Source organism: Panthera tigris, chromosome E2 (assembly GCF_018350195.1).
Source record: "Panthera tigris isolate Pti1 chromosome E2, P.tigris_Pti1_mat1.1, whole genome shotgun sequence".
In the NCBI taxonomy this organism is placed as follows: Eukaryota; Metazoa; Chordata; class Mammalia; order Carnivora; family Felidae; genus Panthera; species Panthera tigris.
This window is the reverse complement of record NC_056674.1, coordinates 44,617,787-44,637,527: the sequence shown is the minus strand read 5'-3', so window position 1 is coordinate 44,637,527 and position 19,741 is coordinate 44,617,787. Positions and strand designations below refer to the sequence as shown.

At 33.4% G+C, this 19,741-nt stretch overlaps 1 protein-coding gene across 14 annotated transcripts in view; it reads right to left on the bottom strand.

The window, feature by feature from the left end:
• Nucleotides 1-19,741, bottom strand: part of NFAT5 (nuclear factor of activated T cells 5) — a 109,248-nt gene that overhangs the window by 28,689 nt on the left and 60,818 nt on the right. For all 14 annotated transcript variants that reach the window (XM_042970189.1, XM_042970190.1, XM_042970192.1 and 11 more), the window contains 3 exons: nt 14,920-15,112; nt 12,696-12,886; nt 10,624-10,796 (listed from right to left, as the gene is read on the bottom strand). In XM_042970189.1, coding sequence (XP_042826123.1) covers nt 10,624-10,796; nt 12,696-12,886; nt 14,920-15,112 — 557 coding nt within the window. The remainder of the gene's footprint in view (nt 1-10,623; nt 10,797-12,695; nt 12,887-14,919; nt 15,113-19,741) is intronic.

Here is a 19,741-nt window from a genome sequence, read left to right as displayed (position 1 = left end):
TTATTACATGTCATCTTTGTTTTCTCATTATGTGAATAATAAAGTTTTAAAATGTGAGCTCAGGCATTTTTTTGTCTTAATATTTTTTAAAAATTCTACTTAAAAACAACCTTGTCCCACAACCCTAACCTCAAAAATGTCAGCTATGCTTTGCCATTATAGTACAATATTTCTGAGGCAATGTGTGCCTCTGAGTGGTACTGACGGTTTCTTTAAGTATCTACACCCAGGACTCAAGAGGCTTCATACCAGAAGAACACCTAAAAACAGACTGAATCCAATTTAGAATAGTTTTTTCTACCAGGGGATGTCCCTGAATTAGGATAACCTGAGCTTAAGAAATAAAATGCACTTGTTTTTAAATTTTTAAATTTAACTAACTAACCACTGCTAAAATTAACAAAGAAGTTGAGGGGTGCCTTGGGTGGCTCAGCCGGTTAAGCGGCTGACTTCAGCTCAGGTCATGATGTCACCCTTCATGGGTTCGAGGCCCACATGGGGCTCCATGCTGACAGCTCAGAGCCTGGAGCCTGATTCAGATTTTGTGTCTCGCTCTCTCTCTCTCTCCTTCTCCCTCACTCGTGCTCTGTCTCTCTCTCCCAAAAATAAGTAAACAGGGGCTCCTGGGAGACTCAGTCAGTTAAGCGCCTGACTTTAAGCTCAGGTCATGATCTCACTGTTCCTGAGTTCGAGCCTCACATCGGGCTCTGTGCTGACAGCTCAGAGCCTGGAGCCTGCTTTGGATTCTGTGTCTCCCTCTCTCTTTGCCCCTGCCTCACTCATGCACTCTCTCCCTGTCTGTCAAAAATAACATTAAAAAATGTTTTAAAAAAATAAGTAAACATTAAAAAAATTTTTTAAAATATAACACAAATAAGTTGGAAAGTACTGAGAGGGGCCAGATATAACGAATTAATTATAATTAGTCTAACAACTTCCTCATGCCAGGATTTCTGTGAGAATTTTATAGGTATTGCTTAGCAAAACAGGTTTCAAGGTCAAGTAAATCTGGGAAATAATGGATTAAAGTTAAATGAACAAAATTAATATTCAATATATACTATAAATAAATATCCAAGAAGTGAATATAGTATCCAGTTTCCCCCTTATGTTAGACTCCAGAAACATTCTTCCTTACTGATACCTAAGGACTGGTTTTCTACTGGTTTTCTGGGATGCTAGTGTATGCAAATAAATACCTTTTAAGTACTCAAAAGAACTGCTCCCCAGGAGGTTAAGCCCTTGGACACAGATTATATACTATGTGGCATTTTAGTAAACCCTCACAACATATGCACTGCGAAGGTAAACTTAAATATGGCTTATACAACTCACCACCTTCTAAATTAATAAGATATTCCACTAAACTTTAGGAAAAGCTTTTTTCTTAGACACTTCTATATTTAAATAGTTAATTTTTTATCCTTATAAGAATACAATATGGGAAATATTTAATGTCAAAATATTCACTGTTCCTCTTTCCCTAGGTCCTTCCTCGTGGAAAGGCTGTAATTCTTGCTCCACTCCCATCAGGACTGGCCATGTGCCTTGTCTGTATAATGAAATGTGACCTGAAATAATGTGCCAGTTCCAAGGAAAACCTTTATAAGAACCTCACATGGTTCCACCATTTCCTTTTTTCTTCTACTACAAAAATGGCAAAGTTCCAGATAAGGGCAGCTTCTTCAGCCTGGATCCGACAATGAAGAAAATGGATCCACTTCCAAACCACAGTCAGTATTTATCACAAAGTGAGGGAGAAGTAGGACTACTGTTGAACGCCACTGAGTTTGTTACTGCAACATCATTTAGCCTCACTTATTGATACAAGCTAGTAAGTATCCTAGCCTTTTAAAATATTTAAATGGGAAATGACATTTTCAGGAATGTCTAAGAGTTTAAAAGAAATTGTGAATGTATATCCATATACATTGGTTAGAACACACAGGGTTAATGCGTGAGGACAATGGAAATGGTTATTGGTCACGTGCTGGCAATCGTATACCCCCTTTAAATGAAGAATTAACTAATTTATAGCTTTTTAATGTTTATTTATTTTTGAGAAAGAGAGAGAGCACAAGCAAGGGAAGGGCAGAGAGGGAGACACAGAATCCGAAGCAGGCTCCAGGCTATGAGCCGTCAGCACAGAGCCCAATGTGGAGCTCAAACCCACAAACCATGAGATCATGACCTGAGCCAAAGTCAGATGCTTAACTAACTGAGTCACTCAGGTGCCCTTAATTTATAGCTTTTTAGAGTAACACTGGAACTAGATACTTGTTTTGAAAGGACATTAAAAAAATACTAAATATTACTTTGAGTAGAAAACAAGAGGTGCAAAATTATATGAACACACTGTATTAACAAAATGAATGGAAAGTCTATAACCTTTCACCCCATTTTCAAATACTATGTGGAAATTCCATTTCAGTGATGCTTATCAAAACTTTTTTTTTCCTATCTCATTTTTTCCTCTTATGTATTAAGGTCATAAGATGGCCAAATGAGACTCCTCTGAAGGTACAATGTGTATATATCTTCTACAAACTTGTATTTACATTATACAAAGAACTAGTCTGTTACTGTTCAAGATAATTTAACCTTTGACCTTAAAAGGTCTTTTCTATTAAAAAGTTTAATGGTTACCCAACAGCCCAGACATTATATTAAACAGAAGTAAAGTCAGTATTATTTAAGCATTAACTATTTTATTTTTATCTTTAAGTAATTAGTAAACCAGTTCTTCAAAGTGATCACACTGCTTAAAAAATTATAACACAAAAAAAGCAGCCACTTTTTTGATATTATAAAAACAATGTGCTTCTAGATGCTTTTCAAATAGTAGCCTCAAATATAAAGCTGAAAAAGGTCACCTGGGTGGCTCAGTTGGTTAAGCATCCGACTTCAGCTCAGGTCAGGATCTCATAGTTTGTGAGTTCGGGCCCCACACTGGGCTCTGTGCTGATAGCTCAGAGCCTGGAGCCTGCTTTGGATTCTCTGTCTCTCTCTCTCCCTGCCCCTACCCCGCTCACACTCACTCACTCTCTCTCTCTCTCTCTCTCTCTCAAAAAATGAATAAACATTAAAATAAATAAATAAAGGTAAAAAAAATGAGTATCTGAATACTGAAAAATAACAAAGCAAGTATTTCAAAGTGCCAAAAGAATTAGTAAAGCTTTTTGATAATGTCTCTGAAGAGTTGGAAACTTTACTCAATGATATTATCCTTTTCCTAAAGTTGTGGGATACACAGAAACAAGAGAGGTAGAAACTTGTTAAATTCAGTCAGATTTAGTACAATAATCATAGTAAGATAAAATCCAATATACATTATAGCAAAGAAAGCTATTTCTTCTTATTTTGCTGTATTTAAAAAATTAGTATTTGGGGTGGATACTAAAAAAGTATGCAAGCTGATACTCTTAGATTGATCTAGTATCATCAAATAAAAAATGTATGCCTGTATTGTCTGGAGAAATAGAAATACACCAAGACTATAAAAGGGGAGAATTCTTCCATTCCCTTAAAAACAAACAAACAAAAACCGACAATGGATCCAATGGTCATTGTTAAACTAACAAATAGAAGTAGGACTTCTTTTTCAACGTCACAAAGCACATGAATTCTGGCAATAGCCCTTCTTTCCACTGAGTGTTTCTAGATGGAAGATGAAGTGTCTGTTTCCTCTCCTCCCTTCCACCTCTATCACCTTTGGCCCCTCTTTCTTTTTTACCTCCCTCTTATTTTCCTGTTTCCTTCTACCTCCCATTCCAATTCTAACCCTTCATACTAACCTATTTCCTCTTCACCTCTCTTTCTACTCCAATTGCTCAAACCTGCCAAAAAGGTTATATTCATGGAAATAAACATAAACCAAAAACCCATAATCAACATTCTTATTTTTAATTTTTTAAATAAAAAGATTTTTTGGGTCCTTTGTTTCACTGTGTATTACCTATATGTTTACTTTTCCTCTTCCCTCATAACCCACTCCAAAGCCGAAGTGCAAGCCTCAGGCTTCCTAAGGTGGTCAGGTTAAAATTCAAATTCTTTAGCTCAACACACAAATCTTTACAAAAGAGATCTTGCCTAGGTCTACTAGCTTCAAATCTTACTACTTCTTCATAGTATCTTTTTATTCCAATCATATCAAACTCTTTTTAATTCCCCTAAAAGAAGCATACACTTTCATGGAGTAGATTTATATTCACTGTTCCTTCTGACAAGGATAATCTTCATCTAAACCCTGTCCTGCCCCGGCTTACTTCTATTTGTCCTTCTAGATACTGCACAAATATTACCATCTCCAAACAAGATGTTCTTCTTTCCTAATGTTTCCATTGTACCCTACTGATGCATCTATTGTTGCTTTTTTTTTCTTTTTTTTTTTTAAACAGAGAGAGAGCACATGCGTGCACAGGAGAAGGGGCAGAAGGAGACAGAGAATCTCAAGCAGGCTAGATCTCCCCACTGAGAGATCATTACCTGAGCCGAAATCAAGAGTTGGATGCTTAACTGAATGAGCCACCCAAGCACCCCTGCTATAGTCTTTATATCATTTTATAATAGGACATTGACTTGTCTGTTTTTTCCTCTAGCTTGTTAGAGTAAGCTCCTTAAGCTATCATGTCTTTATTTCCAGAGTTGGGCATGTTGTAACTATCCCTTAAATTAGCTATGAAGTTTTGGGGCACCCAGGTGGCTCAGTTGGTTAAGCATCTGACTCTTGATTTCAGCTTGGCTTATGATCTCACAGTTCGTGGGTTTGAGCAGGCAGTGCAGAGCCTGCTTGGGATTCTCTCTCTCTCTCTCTCTCTCTCTCTCTCTCTCTCTCTGCACCCTGCCCCCCATGCTCTCTTTCTCTCAAAATAAATAAGCTTAAAAAAAAAATAGCTATGAAGTCTTCTCAAAACATTGCTAAGATCCAACTTCGGAGATTCTAACTAAGCGGCTTTTTTTTTTTTTTTTTTTTTTTTTTTAAAATCCTAAATGTACCACAGAAGACTAACAAATAGCCAAGATTGAGGCACAATGCATTTATATTGAATAAATGATGACAGAATGTCAATCAGGCAGTATTCTGTTAGAATACAGTACTGTTTCTATGAAGTAAATTGTAGCCCCAATAAGCACAAGTGTTTAAAAAAAAAAAAAAAAAAAAAAAAAGCCCATCTGAACAATTTTACTGCCTGCCAAAATTTGCTGACCAATCCAATTAATACAAATATTTTGGTAGTAAATCATATTTTGTTTTCAAAAATAAGTCAAATAAAATTATTGAAAAACAGAGGTAAAATGATGATAAAATTAAAACAAAGAATTCAGTTCCCTTCAATATTTTCAGAAAACTGGTGTTAAAACAGGGAGTAGAAGTACAGAGAAATGGTTTTTTACTTTTTAAAAAACTTGTCTTCTATTAGTCATAAATGAATTTCAAAGAAATTTTAAACAAGAAAACTGTCCACCATATGATCCAGCAATTCTATTCCAAAGTCTATACTCAAGAGAACTGAAACCATATGCCCACACAAAACCTGTACACATATCTTCATAGTAGCGTTATTCACAACCAAAAGTTGGAAACAACCCAAATGTCCATGAGTGGATGAATGGATAAACAAATTGTGGTATATCCAAACAATGGAATACCATTTAGCCAAAGTGCCTGATATATGCTACAGTATCAGTGGATCTTGAAAACATTATGCTAAGTGAAAGAAGCCAGATAAAAAGACCACACAGTGTATGATCCCATTTACATGAAATGTACAGAATAGGCAAATCCATAGAGACAGAAAATAGAACAGTGGTTACCAGGGTCTGGGGTAATAGAATAGAGAGTGACTGCTAAGAGTTACAGGATTTCTTTCTTTCTTTCTTTCTTTCTTTCTTTCTTTCTTTCTTTTTTTAATGATTATTTATTTTTGAGAGTGAGACCGAGAGATAGAGCACAAGCTGGGGAGGGGCACAGCGAGAGGGAGACACAGAATCTGAAACAGGCTCCAGGCTCTGAGCTGTCAGCCCAGAGCCCGACATGGGGCTTGAACTCACGAACTGTGAGATCATGACCTGAGCTGAAGTCAGACACTTAACCGACTGAGCCACCCCAGCACCCCAGGGTTTCTTTTTGAGGTAGCAATAAAAATGTTCTAAAATTAGATAATGGTGATGGTTGTACAACTTTGAATATGATAAAAAATTGTACACATTAAAAGTCTCAAATGCAAGGTGTGCAAATTATATCTCAGTGAACTATTATAAAAGAAAAAAAAGAAACCATCTTCTATGGGACAGAAAGCATAAGACTGATTGTACATAAATTTAAGATAATTAAGTGCCTATATGTCAATACCCTAATTATAAGCTATACAATTTAAGAAGTATATCTGCTATTATGTTAAAATTGATAAAAATAAAATCTTTCCTATATTCTGCAGTAGACACCAGCTCAAAACAATGAACAACAAAAAAATCAGATTATCTCCTATTTCTTTGTTCATTTCCTAACCTGAACAGTTTCATCCCTCTCCTATTATACAAAAAGTGAAGCTAATCATTTCTATTTTATTAATAACACAGTACTATTGTTAAGATCAAATGGGATAATGTAGCACTATTATTAACAGGTAACTCCATTAGATTAATATTCACTAGAGAGGTGAAATGAGTGAACTACGGAAGAGCTGGAACCAGGGCTTGGGCATGATTATCCCAGTCTTCTTTCCTCTCTCTTCTGCATCTAACTACATGCATAAAGCATACATTTTAAACTTTTAATATTTATTTATTTTTGAAAGAAGGAGAGAGCGTGAGCTGGGGAGGGACAGAGAGAGAGGGAAACAGGATCCGAAGCAGACTCCATGCTGACACAGAGAGCTTGACGTGGTGCTCGAACCCACAAACCATGAGATAACCTGAGCCTAAGTTGGACACTTAACCAACTGAACCACCCAAGTGCCCCTCACCTGTAGGACACCTGTTGTGTCCTAATGCTAATATTTAAACAACAGTAATTAAAAAGTAATAAAATTTTTTTAATATTTCATTTTGTTACCAGTGTAACAATAAAAAAGACTGACCAACCTACAGACTGCTGTGTAGTGTATTTAAAGAAAACTCATGATCAAGTAAAGTTACATTCTGAACACAGAATAAGGACATTCATTACATAAGATGACAGGTTTTTAGAAAAATCAAATCACTGATCCATTAGGAATATACAGGTCAGGAGGCTTAGAGGTGCCTGGCTGGCTCAGTTGGAAGAGCATGTGACTCTTGATCTCAGGGTTGTGAGTTCAAGCTCCACATTGGGTATAGAGATTACTTATGTAATTTTTTTTTTTTTTTTTTGTAAGGGTCTTAGACTCTTGCCTAAATGATTAGATCTAATTGATATTCATAGAAATCACTATTAGAAATATTTTAAAGCTAGCTATACATTTTAAGGAAAAAATCCTATTTGCATGAAATTCTATGAAAATAACAATAAGAAATAAATAGGGAAATTATTGTCTAAACATTTGCAAATTAAAAGAAGCATGGCAACTATTACTGCCTCTTTATTTTTTTATTTCTTCTTGCAAAAAATACTAAATTTGAGAATAACTGACACACAATGTTACAATAATTTCAAATGTACAACACAGTGATTAAACAACTTTATACCTTATGCTATGCTCACTATCATATGTTACTGTTATCATATGTTAGCTCAGCTATCATATGTTACCTACCATGCAATGCTATTCTAATACTATTAACTGTATTTCTGTACCTTTTATTCTCTTTCATTCCATAACTGGAAGCCTGTATCTTCTACTCCACTTCATCCATTCTGCCCATCCCCCAGCTCCCTGGCAGCCATCAGTTTGTTCTCTGTATTTACAAGTCTTATTCTTTTTATTTATTCACATTTCTTTTGTTTTTTAGATGCTACATATAAGTGAAATCACATGGTATTTGTCTTTCTCTGCCTGACTTACTTCACTTAGCATAATACCCTGTAGGTACATCTATGTTGTCACAGATGGCAAGACCTCATCATTAGTATCCCTTTCTTTCAATAAAGTACTGCTCATTTGTATCTAATCCAATTTCTCTAAGCAGATGGAAAGTAACAAATAGTCAATTAAAGGAATAAAAATATATATCCTAAATCTCCATAATAAATGACTTCTATAAAAGAAAATGGAAGGGACCATATAGGTATTCAAGTAAAATCCCCCAACTGAAATCTATTTTCTAAATTCATAAAGTCTAAATTACACAACATAAATCTCCTAGGTAGAGGAAGCAGTTCACTAACACAATCTCATTCTGTAACTATTGCCCTAACCATTCAGAGGCCATGGCTAGGATGCAATAAAGTGCTCAAACTTGGTTTCAGCACTGCAATTTTAAGTGATTGTAATGACAATATAGCATAGTGGCTAAAAGAGGCTGTGAATCTTGGTCTTATTATTTACTAGCTATGTGATCTTGAGGAAGTTATTTAATCTCTCTAAGTCTTAGTTTCATCAACTGTAGAGTGGAATCCATATAAGGTAACAGAGAAGAGTAAATGATACAATGCTTATAAACAAAATCCCCGGCATACAGAGTTCAAAGCATGTTAACTTTTATCAATAACTGTATATCCTTTCCACTGTGCGCTGCTGCTTCTAAGGGCTGTCATATCCACCCCCCACCTCGACTCCCAGAGAGAGAGACTTTTTGAAATATGGACATTTATTATCTTTAATACTGATAATTAACAAATGATAATAATTACAGATGAAATTTCAGAAAATCATGTTTTCTATTTTTTTTGTATTCTCTACCACCTTTAGCTGAATATATTTATATCTTAACAATACCTTAATGAAACAGAAAATGAAGAAGTGACTAAACAAACTAATGAAAGAAAGAGCAAATGATTACATAAAGTTGGCAACCATTTGCCAGTCTCTGCTAAAGTAGTAGGATGTGAATTATCTAGCATTTCTGGCTCTGGCCTCCAGAGAATGGCTATGGTCATGCTCAAAGTATTACATCACATAAAAAAATAAATGCATACACACCACTAAAACTGGAACTGTATCCTAGTAAGAGTCAAGTTGGAACATATCACAAATTATAGCAAATCCAGAATTGGAGCACCCCAATTAGAAAAGCTTAAGAATTCAATAAACCATCTATAGACTCTTTATTTTGTCTTTATCTAAATATAATAGAATGGACATGGAATATATGATCTGTAAAAGCAGTCTATTTATAGTTGCACATCACCCAGAAATAGCCTAAAGAAATACTAGTATCAAAACAAATTTGTTATAATAACAAAAAATAGAGAAATCCAACTGAGCTCTCTTGAGGTCAGAAAGATATTTTAGTACTTTAAAAAAGATTATGGTGTTTGCTAAGCTAAAGTACGGCTATAAGCATTTTTGAGATGAATTAAAAGAAAGGGAAAATAATATTTACAAAGGATGAATAATTTGACAAAACAAAAATACAATTACAAAGGCTGTGTAACTCTCCTAGGGGTAGCAAGGTCATAATACCCAAAACAACCCAACAGGAAATTCAATTGAATGGAACAGTCTATTCTGCTCTTCTGAATTCAGGTGTAAATTATAATGAAGCAATGCTAAAGAAAATTACACTCAATGAAAATCTTAAGTGATACATAAGGGAAAAAATTTTCTATTTACCGCTTGTAATAATGCTCATTATAGGGAAACCAGAATATACTGTGAGGCACATACAACAATAAGATTAAATTTAAAACACACATCATTTACTTCCTAAGCCAAGATTAGCAAAATAAGAATTATGATTCCCACTTCTGAAAACTATACTTTAATGCTTTAATTTGTAATCAGAACTCCAACTGCTGTATATTTACAAAGTTCTACTTACCTTAATGTTTCTTATGTTCTAATACCAAACAGACTTAAGATCACAGCAATTTATCACACAATGAAGAATCCTTTGGCTTTGGAATTTAATTCAGGTAAACCATTCAAAGTACTTTTTAAATTTTTTTTTAATTTTTTTTTTTTTTTTTTTTTTTAATTTTAAGTAGGCTCCATAGCCCATATGGGGCTTGAACTCACGACCCTGAGATCAAGAGTCACATGCTCTAGCACCTGAGCCAGCCAGGTGTCCCCTCAAATTACCTTTAAAAGTAGTATGGGATAATTATAGGGAACTACAAAATGCTACATATCTTCTCAATTTTACTTGATATTATCCACCTATAGTCTAGGAAACCTGACTAAAACTTTTAAATTTTTTTTTTTTCAACGTTTTTTATTTATTTTGGGACAGAGAGAGACAGAGCATGAACGGGGGAGGGGCAGAGAGAGAGGGAGACACAGAATCGGAAACAGGCTCCAGGCTCCGAGCCATCAGCCCAGAGCCTGACGCGGGGTTCGAACTCACGGACCGCGAGATCGTGACCTGGCTGAAGTCGGACGCTTAACCGACTGCGCCACCCAGGCGCCCTGACTACAACTTTTAAAATGCTTCAAATTTTGCACCATTATAAGCTACAGTCTTTAAAACATCTGAAATTTAGCTATGTCTGAAAATTAATAGAAAACAAAACAAAAAAAACTTGATATATATTTTCTTACTTACTACATAAAATCGGAGAGGAGGGTGTTTGCAGTGTCAAAGTGGAGCCATCTTTCCTTGTGATATTAACTCTAAAAACCAATCTTGCACGAGTGCTTTTTTTCTTGGAACCAGCAATTCCTATTCTGGCTTCAACATCAGCATTCCTCAATTTCAATATCCCTACGCAGTCCACCCTGACACAGAAAGAAATACATTAACCAATATTTTCTGTTATATAAATAGCACAATATTCTTAACCAAATAAGTTTCTTTTTTAAAAAATTTGCTAATTATTAATTTTTTGAATATGTAATACAATCATAACGTTCCAAATTCAAAAAATACAGAAGGGTAAATTCTGAATATTCATAATTCTTAACCTTGACAACTTTTCATTTACAATAATGCCAAAAGTAGTAAAGTAAAATCACTATTTCAAAATCGGAACGTAAGTAATAGCTTACAAGAGATACTTTTGCCTTTTTTTTTTTTTTTTTTTTTTTTTGAGAGAGAAAGAGACCGTGCAAGCAAGGGAGGGGCAGAAAGAGAGGGAGAGAATCCCAAGCAGGCTCCACGCCCAGCACAGAGCCCCACATATGCCTGATCTCACGACCACGAGATCATGATCCCAGGCAAAATCAAGAGCCCTATACCTAACTGACTGAGCCACCCAGGCACCCTAGCCATTTTTTAATTTTAATTTTAATTTATTTATTTTTAAAGTATGCTCAACATGGGGCTCAAACTCATGACCCTGAGATTAAGAGTCATATATTCTACTGACTGAGCCAGCCAGGCATCCCAATCGCTGTTTTTAGAAAATAAATGGGGGTGTCTGGGTGGCTGTCAGTTAAGCATCTGATTTCAGCTCGGGTTATGGTATTGGGTTCTTGAGTTCAAGCCACACATCAGGCTCTGTGCTGGTGGTATGGAGCCTGCTTGGGATTCCCTCTTCCCCCCTCTAATTCTGCCCCTTCCCTACTTGCATGCTTGCTCTCTCAAAATAAATAAACTTGAAATACATAAATAGATAGATAGATAAATGTAGCCTCTTTATTTTTGTAGCTAATTCAGATATTAAAATAGAAGGAATGAATTTTACTTAAAACAAAAACAAAAACAAAAACACACTAGCAAACTGTCCCCAAAAGAACGGAACACTACATAGCCATTAAAATATATGCCAAAAAATATTTACTATATGGAAAATGCTGATGGTAAGTGAAAGCAAGGTTACAAAACACTTATAATGAATAAGTACTATTTTTATAAACAGTAATTCCCTTCCTTTCTTCCACTATACATATTTTTATAATTTTCAAAAGTTAAAAAACAAGTCTACTATTTTTCAAAAATGTTCTTTTCCAATTAACCTCTTATTACTCAAAATGGCTTTCAAAAGGAAACTGAAAATTAAATAGAGAAATGTCATTAGCTATTTCAATACAAATAATTACAACATAAGTCTACCCCTTATCAATATATTTGCTGCTGTTATGGTTTCAAATTTAGGATAAAATCCCTTGACAAAAGGCTTAAGAAAAAAATGTTTTAATTTAAATTATTAACACCTCATATTTTTTAGGCAATGAAAATGCATATGACAGGAAAAAAAACATACTCCCAGTACATTCTTTTTTAATATAGGAAAACAAAAATAGAAGGTGAATTTAGAACAGCAACATGCTTTTCCACATCAGGATGGGTCAAGGTACCATGAAAGGTCTCTGTCAAATAGTTTTCTAATGCAAATACTAAGAATTTAGGAGAACAAATCAAATGGTTTGTAGTTTTTATTTTTAATGTTACTTTTATTAGTCCCAACAAATTAGTCCATATTATTTCCAAAAAAGCCATTATTCCACCTGGCTTTTATTTCCTTGCCTTTCATCATAGGAATTCTATGGCAAAGGGAAAAGAGCTCATTTTGACCAATTACCATTCTGCATTAATCTACGTTTTTATTTGTAATGTTTAAAACATTTTAATAAAATACTCAAAATCTTCTTTTTTTTACATTAGAAACTAAAATTTTTTTCCTGCCCACTGCAAAAGTGTAATGTATACTGAAAAAATTTTTACTAAGTACTTACGCCAATGTCATGTTGTTGCTTGGATCAAGGCCAACTTCTATAACAGTAGTGCCTTCAATGTCCACCTCTTTACAGGGAGTTGTATTTCGCCCAGTTACCCTGCAGGCCTGATAAAATCCATGTGGTTTCACTCGACCAGAGTCATTGCCCACAAACACTTGCAACACTACTGGCTCATTATGGCCCTCCAGCTGGAGTGAGATAACATAGAACATAAAGACTAATTAGCATTTCAAATAATCTAATTGTCAAATCAAACATTTAAGACCAAGTTCTACATTTATAACTAGATAACACTAAAGAAATAATTTAAATCCTCAAGAAAACCAAAAGTAAAATATTTTCATAAAGAGGAGAATTGGCTAAGTTTTTGCAGGAAATTATAAGTTTTAATCCTGTAATAATCACATTTTGATTAAAATGTTATATGTTTAATGATAAATTGTCATTTACAATTAATTTGTACAACCAGATGCAAATGAATACACAGTCCTTTATGTATTTATAAATTTATGGACTGCCAAAGCATGTGGGTTACTCAAAATTTACCATCACTACTAACGGAAAATTCATTAAACTATGTTAGTGGCATCATCATCATCATCATCATCATCAAATGTGTACACATACTGAATTTTTACTCTTTTAAAACTATTTGAATAGAAAAGTATTTGAAGTACAGCTATATAAATAATAAGGAAATGTAACTCATTTGCATAGGTTAGATACATATCCACAACCTCATGAAATTCTGGGCCAAAACATTATGGTTTGAAAAAGTGTTAGTTCAAACCAGGATCTATGGATCCTTACAGGTCTCTAACATGCTTTCATAAATTATAATTTATAATTTGTTGAAGAATGAATAAATAAAATAGCATTTGGGAACAAATCTTTCCAATGCTGATTTTTGTTCAGGTTTATAGTTAAACAGTGAAGCTACTAATATAGAATGCATAAAATCACAAAATAACTTGTACAATGTACACCAAAGTACTTTAAAAGATTCATACATCTTTTGTAACCCAGTATAGCAATATCTCTGTGAAACAATATCATGAGGGAAATAAATAGACAAAGAAGCAATCTACCTAAACCACTAGCAGTACCTAGAACAGTGTCTGGCACATAGAGGGGTGCTTATTTGTTGAATGAATGAATAGATAAACTTTTAAGGTCAATTCACTCCCTATCAGAGATAATTAATCTAATAATACTTCTGACCAGAGAGTACTTAACCAAAGCATAACTTAAAGTCAGATCAATATGGGTTAAAAATACTAACCAACCTATCAAAATGTCTGGTCAAACAAATATTTATAAAAAGCATGACTTAAACTTATCATTTACCTATTACTTCTTCTGAGTCTGGGGGAATGAGGATGGGGTTGGTGTGATGAGTAGCAGAGGAATAGGAGTGACACTGTACGTGGGACTATTAACCAACCTTATTAATGACCATGGATAGATTTCCTGATCCTAAATTTCTACCATTATTCCATTAAAATTTAAAATGAAAAGCAAGCCAAGTAAATACTAACATTACATCTACACAAACTGTGTTTAACAAGAATTTACCACGTGACTAGTCAAAATTCCTACGTTTAATGTTTTACAAGGGGTAGGAACACTTGTTAAACATCCCCCACTCACTCCTTTTTGGTTTATCTTCAAAGAGAAATATTCTTTGTAACAAAGTTTCCCAGGGGCTGAAATTTAAGTCCCTTTTTTCTTTTAGTCTAAATTCTGAAAAGATGAAGAATCAGTTAATATCCTATTTCTCAAACTGAAGATTTGAATTATCTATCAACTAATTCTTTTCTGAAATGAATAGTCCTGATTCCTTTAGCCATCTCAAAAACCTTATTTTCCAAGTCCATACTAATTTCTACAATATTTCACTTTAAATGAATTCACTTTAAAATTTCTTCTTAAATACTAAGTTTGGGAAGAAGTGAATATAGTTGCTACCAATGTCAAATATAAGGGGAACGTAATTCATAAATTCCAAATATTATTGGGAACACATTCTCACTTCCCCTTTCATCTAAACTAAAAATCAAATTAAAGTAACAATACTGGGCTTATGATTCAGTCAGACTTGCTTTAATTTCCATTATATACGGTAATTCTACCATTTATTTTAGGCAGCTTTTGCCAGTTAAAAACAAAATAACTAGTAAGCAAAACTGGAGAAAATTCTTTTGCTAAATAAAATAAGTACCTTTACTGTAGGAAAGCCTTGCTGTGTTCTATCCTTTACTGAGCCACGGCTACCCTCAGTCAGGTACCGAGCTCGGTGCTGGGTCTCAGGCTGTACAACTATCTTCAGCTCCTTTCCCTCACTTTTAACAGGATACTGTCCGCACAACATAGGGCTCTTCTTTACTCCACTGCCTTTTTGGTTTTCCAATGTTCTGAGAAGTCAAAGCACAACACAGAAAGAGTATCAAGAAGAAGTTTTTTGGTTTTTGTTTGTTTGTTTTTTTTCTTTTACAAAAGTCATCTAAGGTAAAGGAAGGAACAGAAAAGGCAGTGTCATTAAAAACAACTGATAATCCTAACGACAAAATAAAACACAGCCTAAGGGAAGACACATTCCATAAGCAAAGTATCTTTTTAAACTTTTAAATAAAATTTAACTATACAATGCAAAAATAAAAGAAAGTAAATTGGACAGGGAAGACAACACCTATGTGTGGTAGGAGGAATGGAGGAAGAATGAATGTTAATGAACAGAAAAGTAACAGGTAAGAGAATAGCGAATGTCACTATAACCTTTCACAATGCACTTCAGTCAAAACAAATTTAAAAAATTACACATATATGTGAGTGTAATATAAAACTATAAGATTAACTACCATTATTTTCTAATCAGACTTGCAATGCAAAAGAAAAGAGGGGTAGCAAAAAGAAATGAAGGCCTTAAAAAACAATCTAAAGTACATGTAGCATATATTTTTGGGGGATATCTTTTTCAGTACAATTTTTCTGAAAAAATTATAATAAAAAATCAGTGATCCAATTTTTATTGGGAAATCAGATTTATTCTAACCAATCTTTCCTAGAAGTACAATTTTTCACGGTGTTTTTAGTTATGATTAAATAATTAAAGCCCTTAGCATATAAAATCTTTATAATCTGGCCTTTGCAGATAGGCAATCTATTTTTTAAAATTGTATTTCTAATATCTATTTGTTTATCATTCATTTGCTGTGTGGAATGTATGTTCAAAGAAAAATATTTCAACCGGTGGTTAGGACTTTAGGTCAACACCTTTCATTTGAGGCACTGCAAATATGTGATAAAATTAATATAAAAAAATACTATTAGTTTTAAAACAGATTTAAAATTACCCATGTACATTTTAAAATAGAGTCAGGGCCTATACTGCTTTCTGTATGCCTCACATTGAAAATACAGGAGCTAAGAGATGACTATGGACAAAATCTCCAAAAGCAAACAGATCCCAGGAGGAATGTTATGATTTCAAACAAAGAAGAGCAACAGTGGCTAAGAAGCCTTAAACCTGCCCCTAATGTTTAACCCTCCAGCTCTAAGTTGTTGCCTCTATTATCAATAACAAAAAGAAGAAATGCTGTACTCTCAATGAAACCAGGCACTGGGATGAACCTCATAGTGAGGAAAGGGACAGAAGGATGGAGAAGAGAAGAAATGTGAAGTAAGACTGACTAGGTAAGTGGGAGAGTTCTGAGGGCTGGTACTGTGCTCCATCGTTTTCACATTCCCTGAACCTTGCACAATTCCTGAAGCTGCAGGTGCTGAAAAAATAGTTGTTGTTGCAAATAGGAAAAAGAAAGGGACAAAGAAAAGAAAGCAGAATAAAAAGAGTTCCTATAATATCAAGATGAAGAAGACTGGATCCTCGGATTCCTGGCCAAGGAATGCCATTCATGTAAGTTTCACATACTTAAGTCAAAGATTACCCGTGTAAGTCATTTAAAAGGCCCTGCAAGAATACATTCTATGAATCAAAGTACTGAGTTGAAACTGGAACAATGGGCAACAAATCCTATTTTTCTGTTCATCATTCTAGGTAGAAATTCAAACATGTGCTCTCAATACAATGTGCAGTCCCTTACATATGAAACTCTACAATTGTATCATTTTATATTTATTTTTAAATTCAAAGCAAAAAAATTCACTTACTGAAACTATGTAAAAACACCCCCTAAATATTCAATGAAAAGGACCAAAAGAAAATATAGTAAAATACTAATAGGAGTTGTATTGAGTGACTAAATTATAGGTTATTTATTTTCTTCTATTTTTCTGCATGTTTGTAATTAATATCTATTAATTTTATAATAGAAAAGGGAAAACTTTAGCTCGAATTATAAGGAAAATTTAGCATACCAATGAATTTGGCAAGATACAGTTTTTATATTCACTTAAGCTAGCCAAGCTAGTATTGATGAGGATAAACAGATAAAAACAAGTTTTATTATTTTAGTAAAACAAAATATTTCATTTGGGATGAAGACTAGTGAGTGAGTTGACACAGTATACACATTATGGCTTAAAGAATAGTCCATGTAACTAAACAATTTTTGAAATGATACTTTTAAAAGCCCTTAAAACTACTTTTATTCTCTAAGGCTTAAATGTACAGATGGAATACATATATATTTAGATCTTCAGACATGTACAACAATGAAAATGTCAACTAATTCTTAGAAAAGAAGTCAGTGAAATTAGTAATTTTTAAGGCACAATGGCTTACAGTTAATTGTATGGGATTTTACTTCTAAATGGCATCCAAAAAGCTAAGTCCTTTGTCTTATTATATTCTATTCAGAAGTCTTAAAATGGCATTCTAATTCCTATGTGCTATGTATCCTTCTAGTTGTCTGTCACACAAAAAAATAATTTACACTACAAAATGCCTAAAAGGAGTTTCACATTACATTATACCTTAATTTTCAGGACTATCTAGAAAAAACATAAGCCTACTGATGCTCAGAACATTTAGTTGAAGAATTTAAGAACGTGGCTAAGGAATGTTTAAATATTGAGTAATTTTTTTTTAAGTGACTTTGGTTTTTTAATAAACTCTCTTATATAATACCTTAATTATACAAAAATGCTATTTCCATCTTGAAGATCAATAAACTGCTGTTTATAACATATTTCAGAGTACATTTCCTACAATTCAGTATTATATAAATTGTAAATTTATGGCACATTATGATATCTAAGGCTATATATACCTTATCCCTCAAAAGATTTCTGAATTTCTTTCATGTTTCTAATGCCTTTCTTATTGAAGAGTATAGGACTTTAGCTTGAGATCCTCTTAATAACTGCTTTCAAAAGCCTATGTTTCAATATATTTACATATTGCTTTATCCTTTCCTTGATATAGTTCTTATCTATTCAAAATTTAAACTTCTTCCACCACTTCTATTTGCCAGTGTCAAATATTTTTCCATTACCTAAGAAGCTGGACATTTCTTCTGCTGCTTGATGAGTTTCTGTTCCATGAATTATTTCATGAGAGATTTTGTCTCGACAAATGTTATTATACTTTCCCTGGGTAACCTCAAATCATTTCTAAGATATATCTATCATACAAAAGCAGAAGCAGAAAAGATGTAGGTCAAGATCTCTCTTAACAGGAACTGCAAATGATATGTGTTGACTAACCCTATGTCAAAATTCTATTTGTTCTTCATTTGGACCTTTAATGTTTATTTCAGTATAACAATGAAAATCTCTCTTTTGGAACTTAAAAAAACAAAAAAACCAAAAAACCTTTTGCATTGAAACCCAAATAAACGCATGCTCGTATTTAATGACAGATATACATGAGCCTTTTAAATCTGTGCTACTACATTTCAGAGCATTATTCTATAGCTACTAGTTCTACAAGTATGTTTTGAAATTAGCTCTAATGGTAACATTTTAGGAAAAGGTTAGTCTTGTTTTCTTTTAGATAATTTTTTAATCTGGACTTCCTAAAAAGAAAAAACATTTAAATATTTATTTTTATTTAACTACATCACTCCAAAGGGGTTTTAAGTGAGAGTAGAGAAGAAAATAATATAAAATAATTATGCTTAAATGGTAGATATTGCTTAAAAATGTACTGAGAGAACATTTAAGAACAAGTTAAATATACATTAAGAATACTCTCCATAATAGTCAACCAGATTACTAACTTAAAAGATAAGAATGATGTCATCAAGTAGTAAACCAACCAAAAGCTTCTGCATCACTCTTTGTAACAACCTGAAATTGTAGGAGATTCTGGGTCAACTAAAGGACCATAATCTGCCTCCCCAAAAAGTAATCTCTTAAAATCCACTGAATTAAATTTGGTCAAAATTATATTGAATGTAATAGGAAAATGTAACGAAAAGTCTAGCAATTAAATATAATAAAAGTACTAAAAGAATTTTAAAAAGTTAAAAATAAGTCATAGTATTCTATACTGTAGCAATAAATATTCTATAATATGGCCATTGAAATATATTTATTTACAAATATATTTATAGTGGGTGCTGCAGACTGGCAGAGATGAATGAGAACTCAAATATGTACCATGATCCTGTTCTATCATGCTTTCAATACATAAACCCAGAATCACAGGGGAAAAAAATTAGTGATCTATTTACTTTTTTTTAAAGGTCAGGAGAATGTATTAAAGAAAAAGCTTAAAATAAATACAAGAATCAATGCAGCTTTTTCTTGTTTTCATCAAATAAAAGAGAAAGTCAAACCCTTACAGACATGGAAATGGGTTGAACCATATGGGGAGACAACATGAAAGAACACAAACTAGCCCTTTTTGAATGTGTTGAAGTTGTTTAACTACAGCCATTACACTGCTAGTTATTTGTCTGAGTAAAAATATTTTTAAATCCTTTTAAAATATGAATCCATTTGAAATTTAAAAATTATGTCAAAACAGATTATTTTCTACTACTTAATCATACTCATAATAAGATACCTATTGCTAAAATCTATTAATATGTTTTTCTCTAGCGAAACTTGGTAATTTTAAGTTCAAATTTTCATGTATT